Consider the following 25,485-nt stretch of genomic DNA (forward strand, 5'->3'; position numbering starts at 1 on the left):
TCGATGGACGTGAGTCTGAGTGAACTCCAGGAGATGGTGATGGACAGGGAGGCCTGGTGTGCTGCGATTCATGGGGTCGCAGAGTCAGACACGACTGAGTGACTGAACTGAACTGAACTGAACATATGTATATGGGCTGCTCTGGTGGCTCAGATGGTAAAGAATCTGCCTGCAATGTGGGAGACCTGGGTTTGATCCCTGGATTGGGAAGATCCCCTGGAGGAAGTCATGGCAACCCATTCCAGTATTCTTGCCTGGAGAATCCCCATGGACAGAGAAGCCTGGTGGGCTACAGTCCTTGGGGTTACAAAGAGGTGGACACAGCTGAGTGACTAAGCATAGCACAGCAACATATATACCCATGAATCCATTGATTTAATTCAAATAATGAATATGTTTCACCCCTTAAAGTTTCCTTGTGTCCATTTTTAATCTTTTTGCCTCTGCTCTCCTTCTGCCCAATGCCACCCTTGCCCTGGACAACCATTTATCTGTTTTCTGTCACTTTATATGCATCTTACAGCACTATATGTGTATGTGTGTGTATGTGTGTGTGTGTAAAATCACACATTATGCACCCTTTTTTGATGTTTTATTTTGTGTATCATAATTATTTTGAGATCCATCTGTACAGTGTATGTTTCAATAATTTATTCCTTTCATTGCTGAGTAATAGTCCCTAGAATGGATATATCATAGTTTGTTCATCTGTTTACCTATGGATGGACATTTGGGTTTTGGCATGTTGTGCTAATTACATGAAAAGCTATTATGAGCATTCATGTATATGTCTTTCTATGGGCATATACTTTCATTCCTCTTGGGTAAATTGCTTATGTATAGAATGACTGGATAACACAGTTATTGAATTTATAACATTTAAAGAAACTGATAGACAGTTTTTCAAAAAGATTATTTCTTTTTCCATTCCCACCAGCAGTGTATAAATGTTCCATTTTGTCTACATACTAAAATAAGGATAGTGATTTTAATATTTTTCATTTTAACTTGTGTGTAATGCTATTGCAGTGTGGTTTTAATTTATATTTCCATAATGAATAATAAATAATTTTGAGCATATCTTCTGTTCTTGTTTTGTCTTCCATGTGAAAAGTGAAAACAAAAGCAAACATGTTAGTCATTCAGTTGTGTCCAACTCTTTGTGACCCCATGGACTGTAGCCTGCCAGGCTCCTCTGTCTATGGAATTTTCCAGGCAAGAATACTGTACTGGATTGCCATTCCCTTCTCCAGGGTTTCTTCATCACCCAGGGATTGAACCCAGATCTTCCGCATTGCAGGCAAATTCCTTACCATCTGAGCCACCTTGTTATCTATATGCCTTCTTCATTGAAATGCTTTTTCAAGTCTTTTGTTCATGCCCCCATTGAATTGTCTGTTTTCTTATTGTTGAATCTTTAGACTTTTTGAAACTATATTCTAGATATATTCCCTTTATTATATACATGCTTTACAAATTTTTCTCCCAATATGTAGTTTTTGTCTTAATTTGATTAATAGTATCTATAGAATAGCAAAAGTGTGTATTTTACCCAGCTTTATTGAGGTTTAATCGACAAATTAAATTTGTATGTTCTTAAGATGCAAAATGTGACAATTTGATATACATATATTATATGAAGTGATTATAGAAGTTTTCAATTTTAATGAAATATAATTTATCAGTTTTTTTTTTCTTTTACATTCAGGAAGAAGCATGTGTTTTTAACTGCAATCTAGACTATCACTGCTTGCTTCTGTAATGAAATCATAGGTTCTTGCTAAAGTTAAATTATAATCCACCATTCTCTACAACAGAAATCTGAATCCTGTAGATTTTGATAATCCTTTATAATCCTTTCCTGTTGTCTTTAGTTTCTTGATGTACTCGTGTCAGAATGTATTTTAGAAAGAGCAAACAGTATAATTCCATGCACAAAGAAGTGGAGCCTATAAGACTACCATCAGGAGCTTAACTGTCATAGGTTTAAATTAAGAGTTTAAAAAGCGGGAGACGAGTTCTTATGGCAGTGCGGCTGCAGCCCTCAGTTTCTTTATCTCTGTTCTTTATCAGCCACATGATTTTGTTTTTCCACCTTGCCTCTTGGTCCCCTAAGGAGAAATAAAACAAAAGAAAGTGAATCAGAAATAAGGATAAAACAAAGAAAGGAAAAAATGACAGAGAAGGAGGAAGAGGGCGAGAATTCCTTAGACTTTCATCTTTAGTCTCGTTATTCAAATTTTAAAGGGTAGTATAATGTTAGAGACCCACTCCAGTATTCTCGCCTGGGAAATCCCATGGACAGAGGAGCCTGGTGGGCTACAGTCCATGAGGTTGCAAGAGTTGGATACAACATAGCAACCAAATAACTGATATTTGAGAAACAGCAATTAAGATTAATTTGATCATGTGTAATATAATGTGCATAGAACAAATACTTATAGAAAAAACTTCTTGACAGTTAATGTGCCTCCAAGAAATTCTTAAGTGGATAAAATTCTAGCTATACAGTGATTTTTCCAAAACAGTTCTCCTCATTAGCAAGAGGGAGTGGTGAAGATCCATTGGAAGGAGCAGGAAGGATGTGAGGGAACCAAGAACAAAGAGTCAAAGACCTTGCCAAGTTTAACTGTTGCCATGGAATCTTCCTTTTGCAGATTTTGTAAGGGATGATATATTTTAGGTGATCAGTGAGCAGTATCTGAGAGTTATCACGTTAGGTCAAAATAAGTATTTTCGAGGTATGTGAGTGATTTTTCTGTTTTTCTGATTAAATGCCCATTTATTTCGTGATATTTACACATGGTTTAATGTGCCATTTCCCATATTCTATGTCAGGTAAATATATGTGCCTTTGTCACTTACTAACTGTATGACCTGGAGTAAGTTACCCAATCTTCTCTATACCCTTAGTTGCTCAGCTTTGAAATAAATTCAGTGAGTAATTAACTCATATATTTATGAAAGTGGTTAAATAGGTAATGAATGTTAAGCATTTTGCATTTGCCTAACACAGAATAATCATTTAGTAAATACTTTTTCATTATTTTCAAAAGAAATTAATGTGAAATTACATTACTCAGTCTATAAATTTGAGTTTGATATTTACATTTTACAAGAGAGTATGAAATTAGAGAAAATAATTCCTAATTTTTAAAAATGACTTATATACTAGGGGATTTGTTTTATTTACTATTCAAACATTTAGACTATTTACAAAGGAAAAATAACCCATTTCTCAAAATACAAGTTTGTGCTATTAAAAAACATAACAGCTATAATTATGATTCCTATTAGAATTTTTGTAACACTCATTCAAACTGAAAATCTCCATTAAATGAACAATGTTGTATTTTAGAGAGTTGCTTTTGTTCACTACTATTATTTCTGTTACACTTATAGTTTTTCCAAAGTAGTCTAATAATTTTCCTATCACTCTGATAAACTCAAGCACTGATAATCAAGGTTTTATTTTTGTTCCATTTTGAATTAGTTGGCTTTGGCCAGAAAAGAGGAATACAGGGAATGAATTAATCATATGTACATATATATTGTGGCAAAATATCATCATCATTTGAAATACATATTCTTCTCATAATTATTTACTGCATTTTGTTTGAAGGTTCATTACTACCAGTCATGTTGCTGAGTCTACAGTTATTCTTCATAATAAAAGTTTATAAGAAGTTGACCACATATCTCTTCTACCATAGTTAATTAATAACTGAAAATAAAATGCCATTTAAAAATGTTATTGTTTAGAAATAAAACTTATATCGCCAATGAAAAAGTTTTTCACTTTTTAAATCAGTGGTGTAATTCCAAGATACATTTTTAAAATGTTATTTCAATTAAAACATAAGCTACTAAATAGACCTTTAATTTCTCTTATAATTCTCTTCATCCATTTCTGTGTTTTTAGATGAATATGTAATTTATCATTTTGCTATATAACATATGGTCTTACACTCATATAGGACTTTTGAGCTGCTTTTCAAACAGTTGTCAATTTTCTATCTGCCATAATAGGGTAATAAAAATACAATAATGTTTAAATGGGCATGTTGGAGGAAGAAAAATGTGTCAAGTATATAAATAACTGAAATGAGAAAGAATAGAGGAAGTGTACTTTTAATTCTTGAAATTATTTCATAGTATTTAAAGTAGTGATTAGGTTCCCTTATTATTTAGTACACATATTAACATATGTAAGTTTATCCAAATAATGGTTTTATCGAACTGAATTGTTTTATTAGTTTTCTTTTCTAATTGTTCATTGCTGGTGTACATAAATTTACCCTTCATTCATTCATTCCTGAAATGAGTCTCATTTGATTTTGGTATATAATTCTTTTGATATGCTGCTGATTTTCTAGTATTTTATTAAAATTTTTGAATCAATGTTTAGTGGGATATTAGATTTTAGTTTTCTTATACTGTCTTTTTCTAGTTTTTGTATCATGGCAATGCTGGCCTCCTAGAATGAGTTAGAAATTTTTCCCTCCTCCTCAGTATTTTGAAAATGTTAATTCTTCTTTAAATGTTTGGTAGAATTAAACAGTGAGCGTTTTAATTTCAATCTTGTGCTGGGCTTTCTCTGCAGGGAGATTTTGATTAATGATTTAATTTTCTTCCTAATTTTGTGTCTATTCAAGTTTTCTATTATTCATACGTCAGTGAGTGTTTTAGGAAATTGTCCATTTCATTTAAGTTTATACAATTTTTGGCACATAATTGTTTATAATATTCTCATATATATGCATATATAATGCTTTTTATTTTGGTAAAAATAATAGTAATGTCCTACTTTATTTCTGATTTTATTCATTTGAGTCTTCTCTCTTTTTTTCCTAGTCCATCTAGCTAATCATCTACCACTTCTGTTGATTTTTTCAAAGAACACATTTTTTTTTTGTTTGTTTCCTTTATTTTTCTGTTCTGTGCTGGAGTCCAGCTTCAGCAGCCAGGGAATCAGCCTGAAGGGGTGAGTGGTGTCGGTGGCAGACGATGATGTAGCCTCTGACTCATAGTACGGAACTACATGTTTGTTTCGAGCTTCAGGTTCTCTTTTATACTTTGACAAAAGCATTAGGCCAGAGGTTTGACATTTTCAGTTTCCCCCACCCAGATTTACAGTCTCCAGAAATCATTGTTATCCTTCAAACAGAGTTCCTGCTTCAGGGATTCTCTCAGAATGGGCTTTACTACCTATTATCTACTTTCTCTTATGTGTCCTATACTTAACTTGTGATTATATTGTAACTCATGCCACATTCCACAGTTTATTTCTTATCTTTCTAAATCCTGTTTGCCCCTAGCATCTTAAGATCACTGTCTCCTAAAAGGCTTCTAGCTATTCTTAATTATTCCTAAATCCTAAACTCAGCAAAATTCTTTTGCCATAAATATTTCCCTCACAAACAGGTCTCAGATAACAATCCTTCCCATGGCCTCAAGCTGCAGCCTACATGCTCATCCGGGGACATTCTTTGTAAAGATCCTTGAACAAATGTCAATGGTTACTTTATAGATTATTTTCTGGGCACAACTGCAGAAGGCTTTGTGCTTTCTCATGTTTCTCTCAAGAACAGTAAGCACCTTAACATTCTTTCCAGCCAACTCAATGGAAGAAAGGAAAGTACAAGTCAGAATCAGAAGGCCTAACTCCTTCATCCTGGGTCCATGCCTGTGGGACAAGGAAGAGGGGGTTGGGGGCTGTGCCTCCATTTTGTCAGTAATGCCTAACGCTGCTCCCAACAGTTCTGTATATTATTTCCCTCCATTCTAAATTTTTTTTTCTTACTGCTAGTTTTGGGTTTAATTTGCTCTTCTTTTTGTAGTTCATATAGTGTACAGTTAGGTTGTTGATTTGAAATTATTCATTCTTTTAATGAAATTGTTTACTGCTATACATTGCCCTCAGCACTGCTCTTATTGCATCCTTTGTTTTATATGCTATGTTTTCCTTTTCAATTTTTTCAAGATATTTTCTAATTTTTATTGTGATTTATTCTTTGAAATATTATTTGAGTATGTTGTTTAATTTTCAAATTTATACATTTCATTCTTCTGTTATTTATAATTTCATTCCATTGTGATGAGGAAAAATGTTTTATGCAATTTCAATATTTTAAAATTTATTATTAAGATTTACTTCATGGTTTTACATGTGATCTACTCTAAACATTGTTCCTTATTCATTTGAAAATAATGTGTCTTCTGCTGCTGTTTTGTGGGAAGTTCTATGTAAGTCAGTTAGGTCTAGTTGTTTTATAGTATTGTTCACATCCTCTATTTCCATATTTGTCTTCTGTCTAGTTGTTCTATCCATTAATGAATGTGGAATATTGAGGTCTCCAGCTATTATTGTAGGATTATCTATTTCTCCTGGTTTTATCAATTTTTTTCTTCATATATTTTGGGCCTCTGTTTTTAGGTGTGTATAGGTCTATAGGTTTTAATCTAATATTGCTATATTGAATCTTTTTTATTTAATAATTGTTACTATTGCAAAATGATCATGTTAAATCTAAACATCAATCAGTGCACACTTAAAATTCTTTTCTTGTATTGAGAACTTTTAAGATTTACTCTCTTAGCAACTTTCTAATATGCAATACAGTATTATTAGCTGTAGTCAGCATGCTGTACATTACATTCCCATGAATTATTTTATAACAAGAAATTTGTACCTTTTGACTCCCTTCACCCTTTTCACTAACCCCACCCCCACACTTTGCCTCTGGCAACCACCAATCTGCACTCTATATATAAGCTCATTTTTGTTTGTTTACTTTTTTTTTGGTTAACTGAATGTTTATTAATGTATAGTGCCTTTTTGTTTCTTGTACATTTTTTTGATATCTAATAAATGAATGGTTTCCAAAATACAGTTTAAAATACTAAGAACAGGAAAATAACCCAATTTTAAAAGCTGTCAAAAAATCTGGAGAGACACCTCACCGAAGAAAATATTCTGATAGGAAATAAGCATATAGAAAGGTTTCCAAAATCGTATGTCTTTTTAGGGAACTGCAAATTAAAACAACAATGAGATAACACTACATACCAATGAGATAACACTACATACTTATTAGGATGGCTAAATCCAGAAGCCCTGACAATACCAAACGCTGGTAAAGATGTAGAACAGTTGGAACTCTCACTCATTAATGGTGAGAATACAAAATGGTACAGTGGTACAGGTGCTTTCGAAGACAATTTAACAGTCCATTACAAAACAAAACATACTCATAACATGATCCAGCAATCATCAGCTCGTTTTGTATTTACCCAAATGAGTTCATACTTTATGTCCACACAAAAATTTACACATGGATGTTTATAACAACTTTATTCATGATCACCAAAATGTGGAGGCAGCCCTAATGTCCTACAGCAGGTGAATGGATACATAGTGGTATATCCATACAATTGGATATTTTTCAGTAATAAAAACAAATGACAAAAAGACTGGACAAAGCTTAAATGTATGTTGCTTAGTGAAAGAAGCCAATCTGAAAAGGCCATCTATACAACATGCTGAAAAGACCAGTGGTTGCCAGTTCTGGGAAGGAGAGTTTGTGGGGGAGGGATGAATGAGTGGGATACAGGGTATTTGAGGGGGGGATATGAAACTATTCTCTGATACTATAATGGTAGATAGATGAAGGGCTTACCTTGTGGTTCAGCTGGTAAAGAATTGGCCTGTAATGTCTGGCTAGATCCCTTGGAGAAGGAAAAGGCTATGCACTCCATTATTCTGGCCTGGAGAATTCCATGGATTGTATAGTCCATGGAATCGCAAAGAGTTGGACATGACTGAGCGACTTTCACTTTCACTTTCAGATAGATGAAATTATACATTTGTCAAAGTCATAGGATGTACAACACAAAGAGTGAACCAGAATGTCAGCTATGGACTTTAGTTAATAATTATATATTATTATCAGCTCATCACCTATAAGTAATGTACCATCTAATGCAGGATGTTTATAATAGGGAAAACTATGGGAGGTATATGGGAACTCTCTGTACTTTACACTCATTTTTTGTAAACATTAAACTCTTAAAAAAATAAAATCTATTAATTTAAGAAAATGTGGACTTTAAATCACAATGCTCATGTTCAAATTCCAGCTGTATTATTAAATGCTGATTGACCTTGAGCAAGCTACTGAACTTTCTTGTGTCACAGTTTCACTTCTTTAAAATGGGGATAGTAAGAGGAGTTATTTCATAGGTATGTTTTGGAAAAAGTTGTCAGCTTTTGTAAATCCCTGGAACAATGCCTGGCATATAGTAAGTCCTACATAAGCATAAACTATGTAGTCATTTAATTCCCAAAGCAACTAGCACCATTTTACAAATGAGGTAAGTGACATGTTCAAGGCTAAATTTGCAGTAGTAGAGTCAAGAATTTGAATCCACATTCTATCAAAAGCCTGATGTTCTTTCCACTATATATCCTGTCTTTCCACAATCTGTTTGTGAGCATATACCAAGCTCTTATGTAACATAAGAAAGCCATGTTTATAATATGACATGAAGTTTAACTTGTAACTTAGGTGCCTTTGTGATATTTAAAAACAAGGGAATTGAAAATAATAAGATAGGAATGATATCAGCAAGATGGCAGAGTAGAAGATCCACCAATTGTATCCCTCTTCAGCACAATCATTTGAAAGCCTTCTAAGGACAAAAGTGCCATTATGGGATCCAGATAGGAGACCACGAAACCCTGGTGGAGTCCAAAACCAAGGAGGACCATTTTGAAAAGGCAGGCTTATGTTCAGATGACAGTCTTGCCACCTGTGATCATGGCTACAGACCAGAAAACACCCCTATGGATTGTTACAGTTCCATTTGACTTTGGTCCTGCCATCAGCATTATCTGCCAAGGAATTTAGCAGGAGTCATACCTGCCCATGCCCTGTATAACAGGCCCACAGAATTCAGTCCCATGTGTGGACCCCGAAGTGGTCCATGACACAGCTTCAGTCCCTCTTAGCCACCACTTTTACCTACCTGGGGACCATCTGGGAGACATGCCTGTCTGTGCCCCTGTGGCAGGCCCTCCAACTTTGGTTCAACTGCAGGTCCTGAAATGACCCTGTGACTCAGCTCCAACTACTCTTAGCCATGATCTGGGAACACTCGTACGAGAAGACATGCTTGTCTATATTCAGAGGTATGTCCCTGTACTGTGTTCTGTCTGTAGTGTCAGAACTGCTTGCCCAAAGACCTAGTGTTTTAACCGCAGATAATGAGTTGTTGCTGAACCAGGAAAAGACACCGGGATTATTAGCCTCTGGAGGAGAAGAATTTAATCCGGGGCCAGAGATGAGGCTTGGTTGCTCAGAGCTTTTGTGTAATAAAGTTTTATTAAAGTATAAAGGAGACAGAGAAAGCTTCTGACATAGACATCAGAAGGGGGAAGAAAGAGTACCCCCTTGCTAGTGCTAGCAGTGGAGTTATATATTCTCCAATGAATCAAAAGAATGTCTGGAGGTTGTAAAGACCTCATCAGACCTACTCCCATAATTTACATTTTAAGATAACAGGATTAGCCAGAAGGTTTAATCCAGAGACTGTCCTCAGGCAGGATACATTATTGTTATATAATCCTAAGGAATGTAGAGGGAAAAAGTTTGTCCTTTCTTCCTCTTTGAGAATTCCAGACCCCTCTCTCCTTGGGAACCCCTAGACTTCTTATCAACCTGCCTAGGAAATGACTCTCTCTCAATACTTGTTAAAGTGATCCTATTTAGAATAGGGTCTTTGCAGATATAATCAAATTAAAATGAAGTCATGCTGAATTAGGGTGAGCCCTGACCCAATATGACTGTTGTCCTTATAAGAAGAGGAAAATAGACACAAGTAGGTACAGGAGAGAACACCATGCAAAGATGAAGGCAGACTGGAATGATACATCTAGAAACCAAGGAATGCCAAGAATTGCTGGTAAACAGCAGAAACTAGGAGAGGGACATGGAACAGATCCAACTCAGAATCTCCAGAAGGAGCCAACCCTGCCGGCACCTGGCAAACATGTAGCCTCTAGATCTGTGAGAAAATAAATATCTGTCCAAATACCAATTCATATCCTATATACCTTTTAAACACAAATATATACACACAGACCTACCACATAGCAAGTCATGTGAGACATGAAGCTCTGTAAATGGCTGCTTTCACTCAGAGTATCATGGATGTGTTTTCAATTCAGATTTCATAGATTTTTTCTTTTGATTAGATGAACAATAATCCGAATAAATGTTTATCTTAATTCATGTATCTAGTCATGCATAGATGGAAATTGAGTTCCTCATTTTTTGTAGTTACAGATAATATTGCAACAGCATCTTTGTAAATAACTCTGCTAGTTTTTCAATGGGGATAATATTTAAGATATAAGCTATTTAGAGGATAAAAACTAAACTTATATATCAAAGGGAATGTAGAACAGTTTGGTGAATGTTGCAAAATTACCCTCAAAATATGTAGTACCAATTTTTATTCTTACCAACCAGTATCTGAGACAGGGGTTGTTACTCAACATTTATCAATAATTAATATTTTTAAAAGTTTTTAAAATTACCAATCTGAAAGTGTAAAGCATTTTTTATTTTTAATTATTGGACTTGCTATGGGGGACATACAATTTTTGAATCTATATTCCTATGGATTATCTCTAATTTTGATACATGTTATTTTAGCTTTGAATATTGAATTATAGCTTTATCTCCTATTTGCTTTATCTTTAATTCTTTCTAAAGATTTAAATACCATGACAATATTTTATTGTTTGCCAGTTTGAAAGAAGACACTTAACTACACTTTCTTAGAGCAGTGCCAAGATATTGCTTTGATTTTTTTCTTTGAAAAATGTGTTTATTTTATGCCTTGAATCATTTTTGTGATTTATATAGTGCATTTCATCCAGATTCTAGTGCCAAGCCTAACATGATATTAGCACTTGTATGTATGTATGTGTGTGTATGTACACATGCATGTGTGCTAAGTCACTTCAATCATGTCCAACTCTTTGAGACCCCAGGTACTGTAGCCTGCCAGGCTCCTCTGTCCATGGGATTCTCCAGGCAAAAATACTGAAGTGGGTTGCCATGCCCTCCTCCAGGGAGTGTGTATAAAAATAAATATTTAAAAGTACATACATTTACACACACACATACACATTAGATAGAGAGAAGGCTTTTTGGAAATTGGATGTTATTACAGAATGTTTCAAAGAGGGAGAATTGAAGATACAGAGGAGAGTAGGGATAATTACAGCAGCCAGATCCTGGGGTGGACCAGAGTAGATAGAATCTAGTGCACATATCCAGGAGCTGTCCAGATAGGAATGTATCAGTCATACATTACAAGAGGAAAGCCAGAGGATAAGGTCTCCATTTTGGAAGGGTTTGTCAGTGTGGTGGTGGGATTGTGAAGAAATTCTTTCCAGAAAGTGTCCATTTTCTTAGTGAAATAGAAAGAAGATGATCGGCAAGGAATGAGGAAGGGAGATGGAATTGTGGGACTTTGAAGGGAAAAGAATATTTGAATCATCCTCTAAAGATGAATAAAAAGAATATGAATATAGCAAGCTGGTGTTGAGATATGAGGGTCCATTTGTGAATTACTTCCTTCTATATTAGCTTCAGTTTAAAAGTTAATACCAGTCTTTTATAAGTCAATTTTATTATAAGAAAATTTTCAGGTAGAGTGCAAATTTTTGACACTATTGTTTTTGAACAAAATTTAGTACTTTGCATATGAAATGCTTAAAGGAAAGTTCATGCTTAGGATATTGTATTAAGCAAAATAAACATTTTAATGAGATAATAAATGAGTGTTACAAATGACTCTAGAAAATATGTAAGAACACTCACTCAAGACCAATATGTTTTCTGAAGGCTGATGCAGTTCTATTATTTACTACATTTTCTTAATTACTATGAGAAAGCTGTTTAAAAATTACAATTTTAATGGATATTTAAATTATTTCCTTGAAATTTCTATTAAGTTCTGTCTAATTGTTAGTTTTGAAAACTAAACCCTGGTTAATCTGACATCTTGCATCTGTGTGTTATAGGTACAATTTCATTTTCTGTTAAAAGCAAACATGATGGTGATTCTCAGAATGACTCAGATGAAGATCAAGATAGAGATCAAATACCCTCCTATAAGAAATCATTATCAGAACTATCTGACAAGTTTGATGAGGAAAAAGCAGGTAAATTTATTATTATGGAGAGTTTCATGATCAACATTCATAAACCCTCATCATTCTTTTGTAAGTCAGTAGCTATTTTACACTCAAAATGCATATACAAATGTGTATTTCATATATCTGTAAGAATTGTATTATTTCAGGATTAACTACATGTTGTTAATTTCTAGATTTGTACTACCATTAAAATGAGTAGATTATAATACTTCAGCTTGAAGGCTGCCTACTCTTTCATAAGTGAAGAACTTTACACATATTTCTGTTACTGAACACAAAATTCCAGTCAAATTCTGATAAAATGTTAATGAATATATTATTTTAACAATTTAATGTGTTCCTTTTTTAAATATGGGAAATGATAGCAGTCTGACTCATATGCAAAAGAAAGTAAATGCTGTTGTTTCCCCTTCCCATATTATAAAGCTTCCTTTGAATGTTGTTAAACATCATATCTTTTCAGTAGAAATTCGAAGGAAAATGGGTTTATGGAGAGTTGGAATAGACAGGGCAGGTTTCTGAGAGAGTGGGTGAATGAGTTCTCTAATGGGTGAGTAGCAGGGACGGAAGAGAGAAATAGAGAAAAGTGGGTCGACAAGGGCAAAGTTCAACCAGAGGCATACCAAGATAGAAATCTTTATTAAATGAGTTTGTGTTTAATCAGGATTCTTCAAAGAAAGAGACACTAATGTAATATAATACAACATACAATCCAATATAGTATAGTTAAATATAATATAATAATCTATATCTTTATAGAAAGAGACATTTTAAGGAATTGGCTAATATAACTAGGGAGACTGGCAAGTCCAAAATCTATAGGGCAAGCACATCCTTGCATGCTAAGTTGCTTTAGTCATGTCCGACTCTTTGTGACCCTATGGACTATAGCCTGCCAGGCTCCTCTGTCCATGGGATTTTCCTGGCAAGAATACTGGAATGGGTGACCATGCCCTCCTCCAGGGGAACTTCCTGACCCAGGGATTGAACCCATGTCTCTTACATCTCCTACACTGTAAGCAAATTTTTTACCACTGAGCCACCAGGGAAGCAGGGTAGAAAATTAGTAAAAGTTGCTGTTGCAGTCTTGAGTCCAAATTGCCCAGGAAAGACCAGGCAGGCTACAAGCTCTGAGAGGGTTTCCATGTTTCAGGCTTGGCTAAGAATTGCTTCTCTTTCAGGTCACTTCAGTCTTTGCTTTTACGGCCTCCAACTGATTGGAGTTGGCACATTCACATAAACAGAGTATTGTGCTTTACTCAAAGTCTACCGATTAAAGTGTTCATGTATCTTCCTACCAACATTTAGACTGGTGTGTGATCAAACAACTGGACACCATAGTCCAGCCTAGTTGATATATAAAATTAACCATCACAGAATACATGGATTAAAAGGGATATCCAGGCACTTATTCAAAACAGTTTAGAAAGAGAATAGCTAGGCCACTGCAACAGCTAACTGGGTTTGAAGTGAAAAGAACAGTGTTTTTTAGGGTGGTGATGGGAATAGAGAAATACCCCTAAAGATGGAAAACATTTCAGAGACTAGCATTAGATGCTTCTCTTGAGAGAGTAGATAGTGTTAGTCACTCAGTTGTGTCTGACTCTTTGTGATCCCATGGTCTGCAGTACACCAGGCTCCTCTGTCCAAGGAATTTTCCAGGCAAGAAGAGAGCAGATAGGAAGTGAGAATTGATTCCAAAATATAACAAGGTTTTCTTGTATCTTGTTTGTATCTTGGGGGTCCTATCTAAGAGATGCCCAAGGGAGAGTTTATCAAAGTCTATTGTGGGGGATCCTGGGGGAGTCATGTTAGGAAATTACATTTACTTGTGACTGTGTGGGCTATTTAAAATTTTTTAAATTAAGTTTCAATTATTCAACATAAATTATATAAGAAACATTCTTAAAGTATTTGTACATATCATCAATTATTTTATTCCAAAAAATATCTTAAAATGAAATCATTGGATCAAAGGGAAAAGCAATTCTTAAACATTTTAAACATGTTAAAGCACTCTTCCAATTTTTATCAATTCAAATTTCCATTATAATGTATAAGATTGTCTCTTTCAACCTGACCCTCGTTAAAACTGGATATTACCATTATTTTTCATATTTCCCTATTTGGAAACCTAAAAAATTCTTATAATTGTTTTCATTTCTTCTTTGTCCCAGCTTTACTGAAGTACAGCTGGCTATTAAAAATTGTACATATTTAAAGTGGACAAATTGATTTGATTTACATATATATTGTGAAATAATCACCAGAATCAATCTAATGAACATATTTATCATCTCACATAGTTACCACTTTTTTGCAGAAGAAGGTAAAGATAAAATCTACCTTCTACGTGAATACTGTCAAAATATGCATACAATTTAAAGTGATCTATATTCAGTATAATGACCTATCAAATCTGAGTGGCATATTTTAAAAATATCTAATATTTAGATAAATTTTAGGTTCATAGCAAAACTGAAGAAGATTCAGAGTTTTCCCATATACATCCTGTCTCCCACATCATTAACATCCCCCACCAAAGTAGTACATGTGTCACAGTTAATAAGCTTGTATACACACACACACACACACACACACAATCTACCTTCTAGCAAATTTAGAGTATACACTCTATCCTGTTAACTATAATTACCTTGTTGTACATTATGTCTCCAGAACTTACTCATTTTGCATAACTGAAACTTCTCTAACTGAAAAGAAATGTACTGCTGAGCAATCAGTAAGAAAAAGACCAAAGTTATTACAAGGGATGGAAAGGTTAATTCTGTTTCAGTAGGAATATGGAAAGGCCTGTCTGAAGAATTGGGGATAACTGTACATATATTTTTCCTGGTTCTTCATCTGTTTTGCAACCTGTCATCACACAGCTTAGATTTTTAAAATAAAATAATCAATGATATACACAGATATTTTAATATAAGAATGTTTCCCATATGATTTATTATGTTAAATAATTAAAACTTAAATTTTAAATTTGATTTAAAGTATTTTTGAATAGATATTATCAGCATATAATTTTTTCCCATTTTTGTTGAAAAATAATTGTCATACATCACTGTATAAGTTTAAGGCCATACAGCTTGATGGTTTGATTTACACGTATTGTGAAATGATTACCACAGTATGTTCAGCTAACATCTATCTTCTCATATAGATACAATAAAAAGAAAAGAAAGATAAAAGGAAAAACAATTTTCTCCTTTCGAAGAAAGCTCTTAGAATTTACTCTCTTAGCTTTTCTGTATATCATACAGCATTGTTAACTGTAGTCATCATGCTGTACATTACCTCCCTAGTACTTAATTGTTTTCTAACTGCAAGTTTATATCTTTTGACCACCATCCTTCATTTCTTCCTATTTTTGTCTTCTTCCTCTGGTAACCACAAGTTTGATTTCTTTTTCTATGACTTTGGGCTTTTTGTTATTGTTTTGGTGGTTTATTTTAGACTACACATATAATTGAAATCATGAAAATTTTTTCTTCTTTTCCTGACTTATTTCACTTATCATAACACCTTCATAGTCTGTCCATGTTGTCACAAATGGTAGGGTTTCCATGTTCTTTATGGCTGAGTAAGATTCCACTGAACATATATATTCAGTTCAGTAGTTCAGTTCAGTAGTTCAGTTCAGTCGCTCAGTCGTGTCCGACTCTTTGCAACCCCATGAATCACAGCACGCCAGGCCTCCCTGTCCATCACCATCTCCTGGAGTTCACTCAGACTCACATCCATCGAGTCCGTGATGTCATCCAGCCATCTCATCCTCTGTTGTCCCCTTCTCCTCCTGCCCCCAATCCCTCCCAGCATCAGAGTCTTTTCCAATGAGTCAACTCTTTGCATGAGGTAGCCCAAGTACTGGAGTTTCAGCTTTAGCATCATTCCTTCCAAAGAAATCCCAGGGTTGATCTCCTTCAGAATGGACTGGTTGGATCTCCTTGCAGTCCAAGAGACTCTCAAGAGTCTTCTCCAACACCACAGTTCAAAAACATCAATTCTTCGGTGCTCAGCCTTCTTCACAGTCCAACTCCCACATATATACATGACCACAGGAAAACCCACAGCCTTGACTAGACGGACCTTAGTCGGCAAAGTAATGTCTCTGCTTGTGAATATACTATCTAGGTTGGTCATAACTTTTCTTCCAAGGAGTAATCATCATTTAATTTCATGGCTGCAATCGCCATCTGCAGTGATTTTGGAGCCCCCCAAAATAAGGTCTGACACTGTTTCCACTGTTTCCCCATCTATTTCCCATCAAGTGATGGGACCAGATGCCATGATCTTCGTTTTCTGAATGTTGAGCTTTAAGCCAACTTTTTCACTCTCCTCTTTCACTTTCATCAAGAGGCTTTTTAGCTCCTCTTCACTTTCTGCCATAAGGGTGGTGTCATCTGCATATCTGAGGTTATTGATATTTCTCCCGGCAATCTTGATTCCAGCTTGTGTTTCTTCCAGTCCAGCGTTTCTCATGATGTACTGTGCATATAAGTTAAATAAGCAGGGTGACAATATACAGCCTTGATGTACTCCTTTTCCTATTTGGAACCAGTCTATTGTTCCATGTCCAGTTCTAACTGTTGCTTCTTGACCTGCATACAGATTTCTCAAGAGGCAGGTTAGGTGGTTTGGTGGCCCATCTCTTTCAGAATTTTCCACAGTTTATTGTGATCCACAGAGTCTAAGGCTTTGGCATAGTCGATAAAGCAGAAATAGATGTTTTTCTGGAACTCTCTTGCTTTTTCCATGATCCAGCAGATGTTGGCAATTTGATCTCTGGTTCCTCTGCCTTTTCTAAAACCAGCTTGAACATCAGGGAGTTCACAGTTCACATATTGCTGAAGCCTGGCTTGGAGAATTTTGAGCATTACTTTATTAGCATGTGAGATGAGTGCAGTTGTGTGGTAGTTTGAGCATTCTTTGGCATTGCCTTTCCTTGGAGTTGGAATGAAAATGGACCTTTTCCAGTCCTGTGGCCACTGCTGAGTTTTCCAAATTTGCTGGCATATTGAGTTCAGCACTTTCACAGCACCATCTTTCAGGATTTGAAACAGTTCAACTGGAATTCCATCTCATCCACTAGCTTTGTTCGTAGTGATGCTTTCTAAGGCCCACTTGACTTCACTTTACAAGATGTCTGGCTTTAGATTAGTAATCACATCATCATGATTATCTGGGTCGTGAAGATCTTTTTTGTACAGTTCTTCCGTGTATTCTTGCCACCTCTTCTTAATATCTTCTGCTTCTGTTAGGTCCATACCATTTCTCTCCTTTATCCAGCCCATCTTTGCAAGAAATGTTCCCTTGGTATCTCTAATTTTCTTGAAGAGATCTCCAGTCTTTCCCATTCTATTGTTTTCCTCTATTTCTTTGCATTGATCACTGAAGAAGGCTTTCTTATCTTTTCTTGCTATCTTTGGAACTCTGCATTTAGATGCTTATATCTTTCCTTTTCTCCTTTGCTTTCAGCCTCTCTTCTTTCCACAGCTATTTGTAAGGCCTCCCCAGACAGCCATTTTGCTTTTTTGCATTTCTTTTCCATGGGGATGGTCTTGATCCCTGTCTCCTGTACAATGTCATGAACCTCCGTCCATAGTTCATCAGGCACTCTATCTATCAGATCTAGGCCCTTAAATCTATTTCTCACTTCCACTGTATAATCATAAGGGATTTGATTTAGGTCATACCTGAATGGTCTAGCGGTTTTCCCTACTTTCTTCAATTTAAGTCTGAATTTGGCAATAAGGAGATCATGATCTGAGCCACAGTCAGCTCCTGGTCTTGTTTTTGCTGACTGTATAGAGCATCTCCATCTTTGGCTGCATAAAATATAATCAGTCTGATTTCGGTGTTGACCATCTGGTGATGTCCATGTGTAGAGTCTTCTCTTGTGTTGTTGGAAGAGGGTGTTTGCTAATACCAGTGCATTTTCTTGGCAAAACTCTATTAGTCTTTACCCTGCTTCATTCTGCATTCCAAGGCCAAATTTGCCTGTTACTCCAGATGTTTCTTGACTTTCTACTTTTGCATTCCAGTCCCCTATAATGAAAAGGACTTCTTTTTTGGGTGTTAGTTCTAAAAGGTCTTGTAGGTCTTCATAAAACCGTTCAACTTCAGCTTCTTCAGCGTTACTGGTTGGGGCATAGACTTGGATAACTGTGATATTGAATGGTTTGCCTTGGAGACGAACAGAGATCATTCTGTCGTTTTTGAGATTGCATCCAAGTACTGCATTCCGGACTCTTTTGTTGACCGTGATGACTACTCCATTTCTTCTGAGGGATTCCTGCCTGCAGTAGTAGATATAATGGTCATCTGAGTTAAATTCACCCATTCCAGTCCATTTTAGTTTGCTGATTCCTAGGATGTCCACATTCACCCTTGCCATCTCCTGTTTGACCACTTCCAATTTGCCTTGACTCATGGACCTGACATTCCAGGTTCCTATGCAATATTGCTCTTTACAGCATCAGACCTTGCTTCTATCACCAGTCACACCCACAACTGTGTATTGTTTTTGCTTTGGCTCCATCCCTTCATTCTTTCTGGATTTATTTTTCCACTGATCTCCAGTAGCATATTGGGCACCTAAGGACCTGGGGAGTTCCTCTTTTGGTATCCTATCATTTTGCCTTTTCATACTGTTCATGGTGTTCTCAAGGCAAGAATACTGAAGTGGCTTGCCATTCCCTTCTCCAGTGGACCATGCTCTGTCAGACCTCTCCACCATGACCCGCCCGTCTTAGGTTGTCTCCCAGGCATGGCTTGGTTTCATTGAGTTAGGCAAGGCTGTGGTCCTAGTGTGATTAGATTGACTACTTTTCTGTAAGTATGGTTTCAGTATTACAACTTCTTTATCCATTCATTCATCAATGATACTTAGGTTGGTTCCATGTGTTGGCTATTATGAATAATATTGCTGTGAACATGAAGGTGCAGATACCTTTTTAAGTTCATATTTTCATTTTCTTTGGATATATTCCTGGAAGTGAGATTGCTGGATCATATGGCAATTCTGTTTTTAATCTTATGAGGATCCTCTCTCCTATTTTGCATAGTGGCTATACCAATTTACAATCCCATCAGCAGTGCAAAAATGTTCCCTTTTCTCCACATCCACAAAAGCATTTGTTATCTCTTGTCTCTGATTATGGTCATTCTAACAGGTGTGATAGCTCATTGTAGTTTTAATTTGCATTTCCCTAATGACTAGTATTAAACTTAAATTTAATAGTGAGTATTCTCTGAATGCTATCAAATGTGTATATACAAAGGTACACACATGTATGGATTTATCAATTATATATAATGTGTATATATGCCTATATATGTCTTTATTGATATATTAAACTTGAAATTTTATATAAAAAATAAATATTCTTGGTCATGGGATTATGAATAATTTTTATTTTCTAAAGTTTTTCAGTAATTTCTTAAATTGCTATAGTGAATGTTATTAATTTTATAATTAGAAACATTTTAATATGTTTAAAGCCTGTGCTACTGCTGCTGCTAAGTCACTTCAGTCGTGTCCGACTCTGCAACCCCATAGACGGTAGCCCACCAGGCTTCCCCGTCCCTGGGATTCTCCAGGCAAGAACACTGGAGTGGGTTGCCATTTCCTTCTCCAATGCGTGAAAGTGAAGTCGCTCAGTTGTGTCCGACTCTTCGCGACCCCATGGACTGCAGCCTACCAGGCTTCTCTGCCCATGGGATTTCCCAGGCAGGCGTACTGGAGTGGGGTGCCATTGCCTTCTCTGGTTTAAAGCCTGTAAACAATGTTTAATAATTATTATTTTTGTTGTTCAGTTCATTAATAAATTACCCCTAATCTCATTGTCACTAACAAATTCATATTCATTGTATGTTTTTAGCTCTGTAGAAGTTAAAGTAGCTTCATCACAACACTACCTTATATGATAGTCAAAGTAATTACAAATAGGTGTTCTCATCCCCATGATAGTTAATTGTATGTGTCAACTTGGCTGGGTCGTGGTGCCCAGATATTAGGTTTAACAGTATTCTGGATGTTTGTATAATGATGATTTTGGATGAGAATTGTATTTACATCTTTATACTTTTAAAGAAGATTTCCCTCCATAATGTGGGTGTGTCTTACCTAACCATTTGAAGGTCTTCATAGCACAAAGACTCACTTCCGCAGAGTAAAAAAGGAATTCTACCTTTGGACTTGAACTCCAACTCTTCCTTGGGTCAACAGTCAGCTGGCCTAACCTGCAGATTTTGGATTTACTGAGCCATTTATTTGAGCCATGCAATACTGTTCAATACATTCAATATAATACAGTGCAACGCATTGCAATGCAGTGCAAAATGGAACAGTTTTTCAGAAGAAAGAGACTGAGAACTGCACAAATCTTGGCCCCTTATTTCATAGATGAGGAAATTGAAACCCAAAGAGGCTTAGTGATTTACCTAAGTTAATCAAACATTGCAGTTCTTGGAATATTTACAACTTGACAATGATAGTTAAACAGTTAACTGAAACTGGAGTTTATCTTAAACTGTAATCTAGCTCAGCATTGAAGCATAAAGAATATCAAAGTGAGAAGCTGAACAGTTGAGAACTAATAGAAAGAACCTGGGTTTGATGCCAGTACCAACCCTGCTACACAGGGCTCTTGTGGCGGACCAGGGTTTTTGGTTTCAGGATTTGGAGGTGTGACTTTGGACATCACTGGCAGCAGAAAGATCTGTATTAATATATATAGGGAACCCAGATGTAACCATTACTCTCTCACCAGTTCAGTTCAGTTCAGTTGCTCAGTCATGTCCAACTCTGCGACTCCATGAATTGCAGCATGCCAGGCCTCCTCTCCATCACCAACTCCCGGAGTTTACTCAATTCACGTCCATCGAGTCAGGGATGCCATCCAGCCATCTCATCCTCTGTCGTCCCCTTCTCCTCCTGCCCTCAATCCCTCCCAGCATCAGAGTCTTTTCCAATGAGTCAACTCTTCACATGAGGTGGCCAAAGCACTGGAGTTTCAGCTTTAGCATCATTCCTTCCAAAGAACACCCAGGACTGATCTCCTTTAGAATAGACTGGTTGGATCTTCTTGCAGTCCAAGGGACTCTCAAGAGTCTTCTCCAACACCACAGTTCAAAAGCATCAATTCTTCAGCGCTCAGCTTTCTTCACAGTCCAACTCTCACATCCATACACGACCACTGGAAAAACCATAGCCTTGACTAGATGGACCTTTGTTGGCAAAGTATGTCTCTGCTTTTCAATATGCTATCTAGGTTGGTCATAACTTTCCTTCCAAGGAGTAAGCGTCTTTTAATTTCATGGCTGCAATCACCATCTGTAGTGATTTTGGAGCCCCCCCAAAAACAGTCTGACACTCTTTCCCCATCTATTTCCCATGAAGTGATGGGACCAGATGGCATGATCTTCGTTTTTTGAATGTTGAGCTTTAAGCCAACTTTTTCACTCTCCTCTTTCACTTTCATCAAGAGGCTTTTTAATTCCTCTTCACTTTCTGCAATAAGGGTGGTGTCATCTGCATATCTGAGGTTATTGATATTTCTCCGGGCAATCTTGATTCCAGCTTGTGCTTCCTCCAGCCCAGCGTTTCTCATGATGTACTGTGCATATAAGTTAAATAAGCAGGGTGACAATATACAGCCTTGACATACCCCTTTTCCTATTTGGAACCAATCTATCGTTCCATGTCCAGTTCTAACTGTTGCTTCCTGACCTGCATACAGATTTCTCAAGAGGCAGGTCAGGTGGTCTGGTATTTTCGACAGTTTATTGTGATCCACACAGTCAAAGGCTTTGGCATAATTAATAAAGGAGGAATAGATATTTTTCTGGAACTCTCTTGTTTTTTTCGATGATCCAGCGGAGGGGAAAAAATTCAGTGGAGTAAATTTGAGGATATGATTGGTTTTATTTACTTATTAATTAATCAGATGACATCCAAGTAGCAAATAGAAAGCTGCTCTCAAGTTTTATAGAAATGTGAAGGGGGAGGGGATGGACCAAGGGAGTTATTAGCAGAAGAAATGAAAAGATTGTTTCAGGCAAGATTGCCTTGCTAGTGTGCTTCCCTGGTAGCTCAGATGGTAAGGAAACCGCCAGCAGTGTGGGAGACCTGGGTTTGATCCCTGGGTTGGGAAGATCCCCTGGAGGAGGGCATGCAACCCACTCCAGTATTCTTGCCTGGAGAATCCCGGTGGACAGACGAGCCTGGCTGGCTCACTAGTGCTGACCAGAAAATTGTAAAAAATCCATTCCTGGGAGAGGTTGAACCTGTAATTAAGTCTTAGTTTACTCTCCTGGAGGCAAGTGGCTCCACCTTGGGCCTGTTATTTCTTTCTTCTTCTAGTTCTTCTTTTTCCTTTTCCCCTCCCCGACTACTTCCCCTCCCCTTTCTTTTCCCCCTTCTCTTCCTCCTCCTCTCTTTTGTTAATTTTTTAAAAACCATCCATACCCCATTTCAGCTTTCTTTGAGCTAAATTGCTAGGATCCTGTTTAACACTCCCAAGAAAGGAGACATTTCATGAATTCTTCCTCATTTTTTTCCCTTAGGCTAGATTTGTATGATACTAGAAATGTACCTTTGTCTATTATAATACCATATTTAGATATGTCTATGTATATTATGTGAATGCTTTGGGAATTAGGGGGCAAAGGGTTAGTTATTTCTTTTGAAATATTAACCCTTAAAAGTAAAATATTCTTATTTTTGTGAAGAACTTAGTGAGTTTACAGGCACACACATGAGGCAGGAAGCTTTCACAGCTCATTCTCATGGCCATGCAGCCTGGGACTTCTCTTACTGCTCACAAACTGTGTTGAAATCGACTTTTCACCTTCCCCTCAGCTCTTGACAAGTGAGTCCATCAGAAAGAATTTGAAAATGGTATCTATTTATGTTTCTCAAAATTTATGTAAAATATGATGTTCTAAAATGCACATATTAAAATGTGCCATGTTTTTTCTTTTTTTCAGGTAACGCTATTAACAATTTGCGAATCTGGTATCACCTTGAGATCCATAGTGCTCCTGGACCGCCCTTAGAGATTATTGACATGAAATGTGTTGCTCTGGTAAGAGCCCATTAACTGCTCATAGAGTCTTCCTTTTTGTAAACAGTTGGAGCTTTTGTTGTATACCTAAATTGCTATTCCTAAAAAATAGTCATATTAAATGAGCATATTGGGATAAACTATTCAAATAATATCAATTTTATTTTAGATTGACTAAAATGCAACTTAAATGCTTATAGAAAGATTTATTTAAATCAAGTATTTAAGCTTTTGGTAAATAATGGTTATTTGAAATATGCAGATGAATTTCTTTATAAAATGATTATTTAGGATCTCCAACTTTTGCTCTAACATAGAAAATAAGAAAATACATAAAATACTTGGTCTATAAATCAGTTATTTGTTCACCTGATCTCTGGGTAAATCTCCATGGAGGCATAGAAAACAAATAGTTAGACTGTTGAAACTCACTCAAGTATCACTTGCAAAAGCTTTGGGGAAAAGTATTTGATGTGCTAGAGTGTTCTCTTTGCCCCTATAGGTAGATGTGCTGTCCTCATTAAATGTTCGCTTTCAGCTGAAGTTGGTGAAGGAGGGGAGTCACTTTCGAGTAACTCTACCCAAATAGGCTATCAATGACAGTGATGTGGCCAAGTTACTAAGTTTTCTCTCCTTTCTAATAATAGTAATTTGTTGTTGTTGTTTAGTCACTAAGTCATGTCTGACTCTATTGTGACCCCGTGGACTTTAGCCTGCCAGACTTCTCTGTCCATGGGATTTACCAGGCAAGAATACTGGAGTGGGTTGCCATTTCCTTCACCAGGGGATCTTCCCTACCCAGGGACTGAACCCGCATCTCCTGCATTTACAGGCAGATTCTTTACCTCTGAGCCACCAGGAAAGCCCCTAAGGTAAAAACTTGCTAGCTGTATAACTTTTGAACATGAAGATTTAGTCAGCAGAGACCATATGAATTCTTTTAAATAATCCCATCAAACAAACCTTTGTGAACTTCTTGAAGAACATGCTTTCTGAATACTTTCAAAGTATACTAAAATGACTATCCATGCCTATAGTTTCCTAACATTTTTTACTGCATTTGCTGTTTTCGCTAAACTTTTGAGAAATACTTTACTTAATCCTTAGATCATCAAGTTGTGGCAATGCAGTTTTCAAGACACTCAGCTGCCTCTGATTTTCCATCTGCATTTCATCTTTTGTTACATTCAAGCCAATCTTAACACCTTCCTTAGAGATGAGTGAATGGTTAGAATTTCTTTAAATAGGGTTTTTGTAAGAAATATTTACAGCCTTAAGGCACATAAATTTGGTTACTTCTTATAGCAAGTTACAAAAATCAGGTTATATTTTCAATAAACAAAAATTGGTTGTTAGTAGTCCATTCTCTTTTGTATAAAGTATTTTGGATTTCTTTCTTTTTGAATTTTTTTTTTCTTCTAGTTTTGCTGAGATATAATTGACACACAGCACTGATACATTTAAGGTGTAGTATTAATACATATTGGTTTGACTTACATGCATAGTGAAAATTTATCATCTTATATAGCTATAAAAGAAAAAGAAAGCTTTTTTCCCCTGTGCTGAGAACTCTTAGGATGTACTTTCTTTAACGGTTTTTATATATAATGTACAGTAGTGTTAATTATCTTTGTCAGGTAGTACATTACAACCCTAATGCTTATTTGTCTTAAAACTGAAAGTTTGAACCTTTTGACCACCTCCATCCAATTTCCCTTCCCACTACTTTCTGACTCTGGTAAACACAAATCTGATCTCTTTTTCTGTGATCCTAGGAAAACTAATGAACAATACAAACAAAGTCCCTGTTTACATGGCACTAACATGTTAGTGGAGTTAGATAGGAAACAAAATAGAATTGAAATGGGATATTCTATGTGAAATTTTTCTGTTGTCTTAGATTTTCAAGTGAAATACAAACCTGAAAATTATAGATACTTTTCCATGCTATAAACGATTTTGCTGTGCCATTTATTACTCACTAAATGTATGTATATGAGGGCATCTCTAGCTGATATAACAAATTCCATAATTTCAGTGGTTTAATACAAGCAAAGTTTTTAATAATTTTGACAGTCTGGTGCTTTTGCTGCTGGTCAGTGTCTAGCATCCTCCATGTTTAGATCCCAAGAGTCAGAGTCAGGTTCCCCCCGTATGGCAAGTTGATCA

General features: G+C 36.2%; 1 protein-coding gene across 1 annotated transcript in view; it reads left to right on the plus strand.

Annotated features, from left to right (window-relative positions):
- Positions 1-25,485, plus strand: part of CFAP47 (cilia and flagella associated protein 47) — a 388,870-nt gene that overhangs the window by 340,002 nt on the left and 23,383 nt on the right. The window contains exons 33-34 of the mRNA XM_018043692.1: positions 12,098-12,238; positions 23,240-23,337. Coding sequence (XP_017899181.1) covers positions 12,098-12,238; positions 23,240-23,337 — 239 coding nt within the window. The remainder of the gene's footprint in view (positions 1-12,097; positions 12,239-23,239; positions 23,338-25,485) is intronic.

The sequence above is a fragment of the Capra hircus genome (genome assembly GCF_001704415.2).
Source record: "Capra hircus breed San Clemente chromosome X unlocalized genomic scaffold, ASM170441v1, whole genome shotgun sequence".
Taxonomy (NCBI): Eukaryota; Metazoa; Chordata; class Mammalia; order Artiodactyla; family Bovidae; genus Capra; species Capra hircus.